At 30.6% G+C, this 12,607-nt stretch overlaps 1 protein-coding gene across 1 annotated transcript in view; it reads left to right on the top strand.

Annotated features, from left to right (window-relative positions):
* The window catches only part of LOC148953503 (uncharacterized), a 146,229-nt gene that overhangs the window by 104,733 nt on the left and 28,889 nt on the right, over positions 1-12,607 (top strand). Inside the window, exon 10 of the mRNA XM_089088573.1 lies at positions 5,250-5,489. Coding sequence (XP_088944699.1) covers positions 5,250-5,489 — 240 coding nt within the window. The remainder of the gene's footprint in view (positions 1-5,249; positions 5,490-12,607) is intronic.

Raw genomic sequence — 12,607 nt, 5'->3', positions numbered from 1 at the left:
AAAAAAAAAAAAATGAATAATTTGAGTTTGCTCCCAAATAATGGTAAATTTGATTGTTATTTTTTTTTTTTTTGCACAATGGATGTCGGAAATCAGACACTGTCCAAGAGGTCTATGCACAACATTACCAAAGGGATACCCTAGACAATTAATTAAGTTGATGAAACTATAGATGAATGCATTATATTTTTCAAGTCCAGGAAAATCAGAATCATTAAAACATTTGGTACTTATCTGTTATAGTGCTGACCTCAAACTCTTCATTTAAGTAGAACCTATGTAGAATCGATTTTTCTGACCATGTGTGAAACTCATTTAGTTTGCCATCTGTATTGAATGAATGCGATCTGTACTGCAATCATGGGTTTTTGCCATGAGTTTTTCCCGATTCTACTTATATGAAGAATTTAAGGTCGGCGCTATACCAGATAAGCATCAAACATTTCATTAAAAGCTGCAAGTGATGCTTACAAAGCAATGCTCAACTGGCCTTGTAGCTGCAGGACAACTCTAAAACACAAATTTTACCTTGTATATCCTAGGGAGCACCTCATTTTACAAATTTTACCATATTTTATAAATTTTCTTACCGAGTTTTTATTTTATGATAATTTTACAATACGGAAATATATATATATGTATATAATATATATATATATATATATATATATATATATATATATATATATATATATATATATATATATATATATATATATATATATATATATATATATATATTATATATATATATATATATATATATATATATATATATATATATATATATATATATATATATATATATATATATATATATATATATATATATATATATATATATATATATATATATATATATATATATATTTTTTTTTTATATATATATATATATATATATATATATATATATATATATATATATATATATATATATATATATATATATATATATATATATATATATATATATATATATATATATATATATATATATATATATATATATATATATATATATATATATATATATATATATATATCAATCAATCAATTTTATTCAATCAATAAACTCAACAAACTACGCTTCAATATAAACTCCCCAGTAAGGCTCTATGGCAAAGAAAAAAAGGAGTGGAACAAAAATGAAACAAATACATAAAAAACAAAAACATTTTGAACATCATACATTCACACCTTTAAGAGACTAAACACAAGAAAAAAAAACTTAATTTCTAGCTAGAAAATCCCTAACAATAATTTTTGAACATACCAAACGAGTGGCAGCTTCGTGCAGACACTGGGAGCGTATTCCAAATCGTGTTGCAAGTTGTCAGAGGGTTGAAGTCAGACCTCACTGATGGAGTATGAAGAATCTGTAAATTGCTGGAAGTGCGCAGATGATAAGTCGATTGATAAGAAACAAAAGATATATCAAACAGTTCGTGGTAACGAACTGTAAGTAAGGAGCGACCCGGCTCAATGGTAACCGAAACTCTATAAAACGGGTTTTTGATAGCAATAGATAAATCAAAGGAATCAGATTTCAATGCTGAATTCAAATATATAAATTTCATCAAGTTTAGCCCCCCCTAACAATTATAAAACCTTAATGAAAATCACATCACCATATTCAGCGTATCAGAGAACTCTACTGTAAAGGTTTCAAGCTCCTATCTACAAAAATGTGGAATTTTGCTTTTTTTGCCAGAAGAAAGATCACAGATGCGTGTCTATTTTTTTTTTTTTTATATGGGAGGATCTTTCCACGAAGGAAGTTTTCATGGGGGAAGGGACATTGCTATGAAGGAGGCGCTGGATTTCCCAGCATTATTAAAGAAAAAAGATCAGAAATTAAATAAAAAAAAAGTTTTTCCACTGATTTCAACTGATCAACTGATTGTGATTAAGGGGTAATTTTTAAAGAATTGGAAAAAAAATTCGAACTTTAGCTTAAAAGAGCAGGGTATTGAGTAGGGGGCAAACCCCCTAATATGCGTGTTAAAAATTTATGAATATAGGATTATATTCATTAAAGAAATGCATTATTAAAGAAAAAAGATCAGAAATTAAATAAAAAAAAAGTTTTTCCACTGATTTCAACTGATCAACCGATTGTGATTAAGGGGTAATTTTTAAAGAATTGGAAAAAAAATTCGAACTTTAGCTTAAAAGAGCAGGGTATTGAGTAGGGGGCAAACCCCCTAATATGCGTGTTAAAAATTTATGAATATAGGAGTTCGTTACGTAAGTTAATTCGTAAATTACGTATATTTATTACTAATAAAAACGTTCGTAAATAAAATTAAACAAGTTTCGAGAAAGCCATTTCACCAAATTAAAGTAAAATTAATATGCAAATTTTGTTTTAATTATTCATTTACGGTGAGCCAATATCAAAACCTGTATTAATTCAAAAACGTTCAAAAATTAAATAAAAAAAACAAGTTTTTTTAACTGAAAGTAAGGAACGACGTTAAAACTTAAAACGAACAGAAATTATTCCGTATATGAAGGGGGCTGTCCCCTCCTCAACGCCTCTCTCTTTACGCTAAAGTTTGACTTTCTCACAACTCTATTTTTTTAAACAATAAAAAAACTTTAGCGTAAAGAGTGAGGCGTTGAGGAGGGGACAGCCCCCTTCAAAAACGGAATAATTTCTGTTCGTTTTAATTTTTAACGTCGTCCCTTACTTTCAGTAAAAAAACTTGTTTTTTTTTATTTAATTCTTACATAGAGCGGCAGGAAGATGGCCGTGCAACTCTAAAAAGATGAAAGAAGAACAAGAAAGAAAATAGAGAGATTTCAAATCAAGCAAGGGTTTAAGTGAAGATCGGTTAGTTTCCTTAATAAGAGTCCTTGCTTTATCATAAAGTTTTGAAAGTATATATATATATATATATATATATATATATATATATATATATATATATATATATATATATATATATATATATATATATATCAATCAATCAATCAATTTTATTCAATCAATAAACTCAACAAACTACGCTTCAATATAAACTCCCCCGTAAGGCTCTATGGCAAAGAAAAAAAAGGAGTGGAACAAAAATGAAACAAATATATAAAAAACAAAAACATTTTGAACATCATACATTCACACCTTTAAGAGACTAAACACAAGAAAAAAAAACTTAATTTCTAGCTAGAAAATCCCTAACAATAATTTTTGAACATACCAAACGAGTGGCAGCTTCGTGCAGACTCTGTGAGGGTATTCCATATCGTGTTGGAAGTTGTCAAAGGCTTGAAGTCAGACCTCACTGATGGAGTATGAGGAATCTGTAAGTTGCTGGAAGTGCGCAGATGATAAGTCGATTGATCAGAAACAAAAGATATATCAAACAGTTCGTGGTAACGAACTGTAAGTAAGGAGCGACCCGGCTCAATGGTAACCGAAACTCTATAAAACGGGTTTTTGATAGCAATAGATACATCAAAAGAATCAGATTTCAATGCTGAATTCAAATATATAAATTTCATCAAGTTTAGCCCCCCCTAACAATTATAAAACCTTAATGAAAATCACATCACCATATTCAGCGTATCAGAGAACTCTACTGTAAAGGTTTCAAGCTCCTATCTACAAAAATGTGGAATTTTGCTTTTCTTGCGAGAAGAAAGATCACAGATGCGTGTCTATTTTTTTTTTTATTTTTTTTTATGGGAGGATCTTTCCACGAAGGAAGTTTTCATGGAGGGAAGGGACATTGCTTTGAAGGAGGCGCTGGATTTCCCAGCATTATTAAAGAAAAAAGATCAGAAATTAAATAAAAAAAAAGTTTTTCCACTGATTTCAACTGATCAACTGATTGTGATTAAGGGGTAATTTTTAAAGAATTGGAAAAAAATTCGAACTTTAGCTTAAAAGAGCAGGATATTGAGTAGGGGGCGAACCCCCTAATATGCGTGTTAAAAATTTATGAATATAGGAGTTCGTTACGTAAGTTAATTCGTAAATTACGTATATTTATTACTAATAAAAACGTTCGTAAATAAAATTAATCAAGTTTCGAGAAAGCCATTTAACCAAGTAAAAGTAAAATTAATATGCAAATTTTGTTGTAATTATTCATGTACGGTGAGCCAAAATCAAAACGTGTATCAATTCAAAAACGTTCAAGAATTAAATTAAAAAACAAGTTTTTTTTAACTAAAAGTAAGGAACGACGTCAAAACTTAAAACGAACAGAAATTATTCCATATATAAAAGGGGCTGTCCTCTCTTCAATTCCTCGCTCTTTACACTAAAGTTTGACTTTTTCACAGCTCTATTTTTTTAAACAATAAAAAAACTTTAGCGTAAAGAGTGAGGCGTTGAGGAGGGGACAGCCCCCTTCATATACGGAATAATTTCTGTTCGTTTTAAGTTTTAACGTCGTCCCTTACTTTCAGTAAAAAAAACTTGTTTTTTTTTATTTAATTCTTACATAGAGCGGCAGGAAGATGGCCGTGCAACTCTAAAAAGATGAAAGAAGAACAAGAAAGAAAATAGAGAGATTTCAAATCAAGCAAGGGTTTAAGTGAAGATCGGTTAGTTTCCTTAATAAGAGTCCTTGCTTTATCATAAAGTTTTGAAAGTATATAAATATATATATATATATATATATATATATATATATATATATATATATATATATATATATATATATATATATATATATATATATATATATATATATATATATATATATATATATATATATATATATATATATATATATATATATATATATATATATATATATATATATATATATATATATATATATATATATATATATATATATATATATATATATATTATATATATATGTGTGTTTTTGTGTGTGTATATATATATATATATATATATATATATATATATATATATATATATATATATATAATATGTTTATATAGTCAGCAATATTAAGGGTTAAGAAATTAGAGACAAAAAGGAAGCATGGGAGAGAGAGAGAGAGAGAGAGAGAGAGAGAGAGAGAGAGAGAGAGAGAGAGAGAGAGAGAGAGAGAGAGAGAGAGAGAGAGAGAGAGAGAGAGAGAGAGAGAGAGAGAGAGAGAGAGAGAGAGAGAGAGAGAGAGAGAGAGAGAGAGAGAGAGAGAGAGAAGAGATTTAAGAGACTGGCTTAGGGGAAGACAAAAGACATATACAAAAAAAAAACTAGATAATGAAGAGACGAAACTGTAGTAACTAAATCTACAAATTAAAATTCACTGGTTTTCTAGCTCTGTCATCAACAAGTAGCTCTTCAAGTAATGGGCCAAGCAGCAGCAGCAGCAGTGGTTCTGGATCAAACGAATTTCCGGGTTCTCTTGTGTACTTAGCTCCATCACCATCAGACACAAATGAAAATTTACCTGGACTGGCTGTACTAGCGCCAGAGACTGACGAGACGCCTATTGTTAACAGTGGGGTCACTATTTTAGCACCAAATGAGGATCAAGTGGCCACTGCAACCAGCACAGGTAATTGAAATTAATAATTACTCTTTACTCCTTACAGATATGATTTGTTTGACAACTTTTTTTTGTCATTAGTTGGTGGTCCAGGCAAAAGGGGAAGACAGGACATGCTGGGCTCTTTTGCAGGATAGCAGACATAATAAGTGTCATCTTTACTTTGAATATTATGAAACCGACATTTCACATACGCAATCAATCTACAGTTATATTTTGATTTTTATTTTGCATCTGTTGCTTAAGTACATCGCACAATTTACGCTTAATATGTGAATTTCTTGTTCATAAGCTATGAAACATTTTTAATGCTTAATTTAGATAAAATCTACAACACATTCAGTAATGTAAAAAGAAACACTTGTGACGTAAGTCACAGACGATATAGAATTTTAGGGGAATAATATAATAACATCTTTTTTTCCTTTTTTGATATAAGCTGTAGATCATTTGTCTTTAGCCCTCGAGCGGTGTTCTTGATTTTTTAATATTCTAGATTTCAAAAACAAAAATGGACGCGATGAATGACCAAAACTTTTTGTGAGGCTATAATGATCCAACGTGTAAGAAAAGTATAATATTCGTGTGTATAATGACAGTACTACCACCTCATGGCCTGACAGAAGGACTAAGCACATAAAACGAGCCTGAATCAACAATAGTTGTTGTTGGGCCTGCGGCCCAATTTATCAGATTTAGGTCACGGTTCTTACATACGTACAAACTACTTTCACTCGTGGTTTAAATTCATCAATTTTTGCAGCTTAAATATGACCAAGAGCAACGTGACCAATGTAAATGATCACAACATGACCAATGAGTCATCATACTAGCTGAATTATTCTTTGCTCATTGATTTTACTTGCTGGATACTGTTAAATTAAGTTTTAGATTGTCATTCTCTTTGTTGGTGGCATCCTCACTGGCCCGCGAGAGAGGTGACTTTACTTTTTGTTTGTATATATGTTTTATAGTTAGTCCATGTACGTCAACGTTCAAGTGAGTTAGTTAAGAATTTGAAGTTTACGTTGGTCTGACACTTTGGTCAATAAAAGGGAGTTATATTTTCCAGCATGCTTCTGATTATCCTTTATCCTGGTTAAAGAAAAGGAGGGGAATGTTAGGCGAATTCAAAGTATATGTTTATGTGTGGCACCTACATTTACACATCCGTTATATGATAGTTGTTAATCAGCCTCAAAACATATAAGGATAGTTATCGATTCGTTTATAGTTTTGCAGCCAAAGCTGAGTGTTATAAAAGATCGTAACATTAAGCTCTCCCGATGCAGTAAATGTCAAAATGACAATCTCAAAATTTTTTATTTTCTACATTAATTTTGCGTTACTTTTTTTTAAATACAATGCTACAAAAAACAGTGAATATCGCCTTTTGAGACTATTTCTAAAGGAACACTACTCAACATGATGTATAGTTCAAATTCTCAAATAATGAATTATAAAAAACATTTTTATTTACAAATTAGATTTGAGAATGAAATTGACACCCAAAATGAACAGAAACTATTTACTACATGAAGATAATTCAGCTCTCTGGTCTGTACGGTAAGCTTGGTTGGCACTTCACAAAAATCAACTTAGAGTGCAAAAAGTATTGCCACCTGGTGACTGAAAGTGTTTAATTTAGACATTCTTTTTACCAAAGGAATAAACTATTTTATTCTAGAGGTATCGTGAAAAATTATTTGAAATTTCTGTTACATCACTATTGTTTTAAAGCTTTTATTCTTAAAGTCTTGTTGAAAAAAGTCTATATATAGGATGAGGAGCGGGATTAAGGGGCTACATCCCAATCATAAGATAATTTTCTCTTCATTTTGAGTGTCAATGTCACTCTTTACTTTCGTTTGAATATGTTTTTGCTTTCAGTTCGTATTTCTGGGAGATTGCTACCTGGATAATGTTTCTTTTATGTATCCTTCTCTCTCATTAGAATAATTACTTTAACTTTTAGTTACACATCTTGTTTGATCATGATAGAACGAGAGACCAAAAAAGAAAAAAAAAACAAGGAAAAAGTATAGCCATCTGGTGATTACAAGTGTTTTTTTTTATTACATGCTTCACGGCTAAATACAGATGATGATTTGCGGCTAGTTTTGGTAATTACCTCATTTTCTAACGCTGAGGTATTTGTTATACCTTCTCTTGAACGCGTCAAGGGAAGGGTTTTCCGGGATTATCTTTGCCAGCAATCTATTCCATGTGGCAACCGATAGCCAGGAAAAAATCGTCTTCAGATATTCTTGGCGGGGAGTACCCTGCTCAAGGAAATCCTGACGAGCTGTACTATGGCGACGTGATCGCAAGGGCTTACATTATCAGGAACAAGCTTCGATAGCTCCTCTGATGGAGGGTTATACAAGTACTTGTAGAAAACCGACATGGACGCCACATCGAGACGTTCCTGGATCAACTGTGGGGTTTCGTGTTAGCTTTCGTGTTGCCAAAGGTTAGTGCACGCACTGCTCTATTTTGAATATGTTGGAGTGGAGTGATGTGGCTTTTTGGTGCACTAGTGAAGAGAGGACATGCATATTCCATGACAGGTCTGATGTACGAAGTGACAAGTGGCAGAATAGAATCATCAGGGAGAAGACTTTTGTATCTTTGGATTACTCCTAACTTCTTGTAGCAAGACGATCCAATTTTACTGAGATAATCAGTCCATGAGAGATCCGAAGAAAAATTAACTCCAAGTAGGTGCAGCGTATCAACTCGCGTTATTGTCTCTGTTTTGAAGACAAAATCAGGATGAGCCCTTATATTACGTGCCTTAGAAATTAGGAGCTCTTTCGTGTCCGATGCGTTAAAACTTACAAGCCATGCATCTGCCCACGCTTCATTTTTCTCCTGGTCAGCCTAAAGCTCCTTGTGGGGTTCACTGGGATCTTCGTCTTTTGCGATTGATGTTTTTTTTGTTGAGCCATCCGCAAAGTGGTGGTTTTTTTTTCACAAGATTGTCCCCTAGGTCGTTTATGATTACCAAGAAAAGAGTTGGCCCAAGAATACTTCTTAACGATTTTATTTACTAGAATAAAAGAATATTTTACTAGAATTTTTCTAGAATAAAAGAAATATACTCTTTTGTTCTAAAAGATCGTGAAAAATTGTATGAAATTTATGTTACATTACTATTGTTTAAAAGCTTTTATTCTTTAAGTCATGTTGAAAAAAGTCAAAATCTAGGGTAAGGAAAAATTAAAGGGCGATATCCCCCTCGTAGGATAATGTTCTCTTCATTTTGTGTATCAATGTCACTCTTTACTTTCGTTCGAATATGGTGTTTGCTTTCAGTTCGTCTTTCAGGGAGATTGCTTCCAGAATAAAGTTTCTTTTTTGTATCATTCTCTCTCATTAGAATAACTACTTTAACTTTCAGTTGATTCTGACCCCTTCTTCGGCTCTTAGGTGTTCTGGAACATATCGAATTTCCTTTGTTAATTGTGAAAGATCTAGATTTTCAATTAGATACCAAATACCGTTTATTTCAAATAAATATAGGTTGAAAGATAGAATTCAAATTCATTTCGGCAAATATCAGTTTCAAAGAAGAAAATATTAAAATTATATGTTCTCTGATGGTGGAATAGAATTTTTATAATTATTATTATGATTTTTTTTTTATATTTGTTACTCATGTTGGGATATTCTTCCATGCCCACTTATCCAGCGTTTGTTTTCTTTATGTTTTGTTCTGTTTTTTTCACCAGGTTTTTTTTTCTTTCTCTCTTTTCGTTATGTTGAGAAAATGTTTTTTTTTGTTGTGATTTTTGTTTTTTTTGTGTGTGTTTTTTATTATTAATACCCAATTTCACAAGCTCTGCTCTCTGTTGGGGGTATATATTTTTTGTTGTTTTGAATTAATCAAATAAAACAGTTACAGTTAAAAAAACAAAACAGTTACAGTTCAGTCTCAAATATTCTTTTATCGTGACAGAACCACAGACCAAAAAAGCAAGGAAATAGTATATGTTGATTACAACATACCTGTTGATTACAAGTGTTTTTTTTTTAAGAATACTTTACTAGAACTTTTATGAATAAAAGAAATGAACTCTTTTATTCGAGAGGCATCGTAAAAAATTATCCACGATTACTATTGTTTTATTGTTTTAAAGCCTTTATTATTTAAGTCTTGTTGAAAAAAAAAATCAGAATTTAAGGTTAAGAAAAATTAAGGAACAACTTCCCTCTCATAGCATAATTTTCTCTTCATTTTAAGTGTCAGTGTCACTCTTTTCTTTCGTTTGAATATGGTTTTGCTTTCAGTTCGTATTTCAGGGAGATTGCTTCCAGAATAAAGTTTCTTTTGTGTATCATTCTCTCTCATTAGAATTAAATAAAAAAAAACAAGTTTTTTTTAACTGAAAGTAAGGAGCGATATTAAAACTTAAAACGAACAGAAATTATTCCGTATAGAAAAGGGGCTGTCCCCTCCCCAACGCCTCGTTATTTACGCTAAAGTTTGACTCTGTCTCACAACTCTATTTTTTAAAACAATAAAAAACTCTGTCTCACAACTTTACTTTTTAAAACAATAAAAAAAAACTTTAGTGTAGAGAGCGAGGCAGTAAGGGGGGGGCAGCCCTTTTCATATTCAGAATAATTTCTGTTCATTTTAAGTTTTAATGGTGCTCCTTAATTTCAGTTAAAAAAACTTGTTTTTTTTATTTAATTTCTGAACGTTTTTGAATTAATGCAGCTTTGATTTTGGCTCACCGTACATGAATAATTAAAAAAAATTTGCATATTAATTTAAATTTTTTCGCTAAATGGTTTTCTCGAAATTTTGCTCCGACGTTACGTAACGAACTTCTATATTCGTATATTTTTATTACGTATAGAATACTAATTACTCATTTTATGACCAACAAGTTCAGGGTATCAGTTATAGTAGTATATGCCCCTGTAGAACCGACTGACGGAGATACTAGTGATTCAGATGAATCGTACCTACAGTTACAGAAGCGAATAGACAGGGTCCCAGGTAGAAATATGATGTTTTTACTAGGAGATTTTAACTCCTTGGTCGGTAGAAATAGATAGATGGTATCTTACTCCAGGTAAATTTGGCGTAGGAAATGAAAACAGTAATGGATACAGACTTTTGCAATTTTGTTGCTATAACAATCTAGTTATAATCAATACGGTGTTTGGTCATAAAATGGCTCATAAGTTAACATAGTATTCACGTGATGGTAAGACAGCAAACCTTATTGATTATGTTATAGCATTAATTAAAAAAAAAGTTCCCGAAAAACAAGTTTTTCAAAGAAAAGTAAAGGCCATTTTAAACTTAAGTTCAGCAGATACAAATACGTGTTAAAATTCAAAGTCAAAACGACCAGAAATTACTATTAAGGAATAAGTGAAACCCAAAACGAACAGAAAATAAATAAACAATCATAGCAAAAAAATACAACAAGTAATAATATAAACGAATAATTAGATCTTAAAACGAGTAATGCTTAGATTGAATATGAAAATCAAGCTTAAAATGAAAAAAAAATATTTTGCTATTGAAATATAAATGAAACTTAAAACGAACGGAAAATAAATAAACAATCAATGCAAGCAAACATACAATAGATATTAATTTAAATGAATGAATAAATCTTGAAACGAGTGAAACTTAAATTTAATATGCCAATCAAGCTTGAAACGAACAAAAATTACTACAAACAAGAGTTTGGGTATCGCCTCCTTCTCTCACTGTAAAAGTCTAAAACGTAATGCGTCATTGGTGCTTTTCTGAATTTTTTTTTTGCAAATATTTTCTTTTCTACTTAATATTGAAAATAAACATCAAAATTATAGTAAATTTTTGAACTGATGAGCCTTCAGCAATTAATATCATTATACATCAAATATTCAGTTTAATTTATTAGTTCTTTCTAAAGTTGTTCAAGGCGAATATAGTTTCACTACAAACAAGAGTTTGGATACTGCCCCCTTCCTTATCTGTAAATAAAAACAAAAAGCCTACTGCGTCATTGGCGCTTAACTGAAAACGAATTATATTAAAAATATTTTCTTTTCCAGTCCTTACAGCATTGAAAATAAAAATAAAATTACAGTGAAAGAAATTCTTGAACTGATGGACGTTTCAACAATTAATATCATTATGCATTAAATATGTTCATTTATATTATTACTTGCTGTATGTTTTTTGCTACGATTGTTTGATGTTGTTTTATGGTTTCCAAAACTGTTCAAGACGCATATAGTTTTCAGTAAAGCGCCAATGACGCAGTAGCTCTTGAAGCAATGACGCAATGACGCAGTAACTCTTGTTTGTAGTGATTTTTGTTCGTTTCAATTGATTTGCATATTCAATTTAAGTTTCACTCGTTTAAAGATTTATTCATTCATTAACATTAATATCTATTGTATGTTTATTTGCATTGATTGTTCATTTAGGTTCTGTTCGTTTTAAGTTTCATTTATACTTCAATAGCGAAATAAGTTTTTTCATTTTAAGCTTGATTTTCATATTCATCTAAGTATTACTCGCTTTAATATCTATTTATTCATTTATATTATTACTTGTTGTATGTTTTTAGCTGCGATTGTTTGTTTAATTTCTGTTCGTTTTGGGTTTCATTTATTCTTTAATAATAATTTCGGGTTGTTTTGAGTTTCAATTTTAACAGGTATTTGTTTCTACTGAGCACAAGATTAAAATGGCCTTTAATTTTCTTTGAATAACTTATTTTTCAGAAAGTTTCTTTAATTAGCTTTTGTTCGTTTTTGATTGCGAAATTTCTAGTTTTTAAAAATTCCTTATTCCAAAGCAAAACTTAAAAAAAAATCAAATCTTGATCAAAGTATCCAAACTGGTATCAAAGTATTAATATCGAAGTGGAAAAATGGGTGTGTGTCAACCTCGGAATTTTTATTATTGTTTGAACTATTTTTAACAAAATGGCTATATCAAAATTTTTATTGGATGTGTTTGGGGAAAAAAAGGCGTAGGGGGGGGGGGGGCTAATTACCCATCGGTATCTTTTGACTCTTTAAAAGTGAACTAGAACTTTCTATTTTAAATGAAATGAGCCTTATCTGAAGTTTATACGAGTATCCCTTTCATAAGGACCATATAC

This window comes from Artemia sp. Qi Xiang Cuo, chromosome 4 (genome assembly GCF_049724085.1).
Source record: "Artemia sp. Qi Xiang Cuo chromosome 4, ASM4972408v1, whole genome shotgun sequence".
Classification (NCBI taxonomy): Eukaryota; Metazoa; Arthropoda; class Branchiopoda; order Anostraca; family Artemiidae; genus Artemia; species Artemia sp. Qi Xiang Cuo.
Note: the sequence above shows the minus strand (reverse complement) of the source record. Positions and strands in the feature narration are given on the sequence as shown.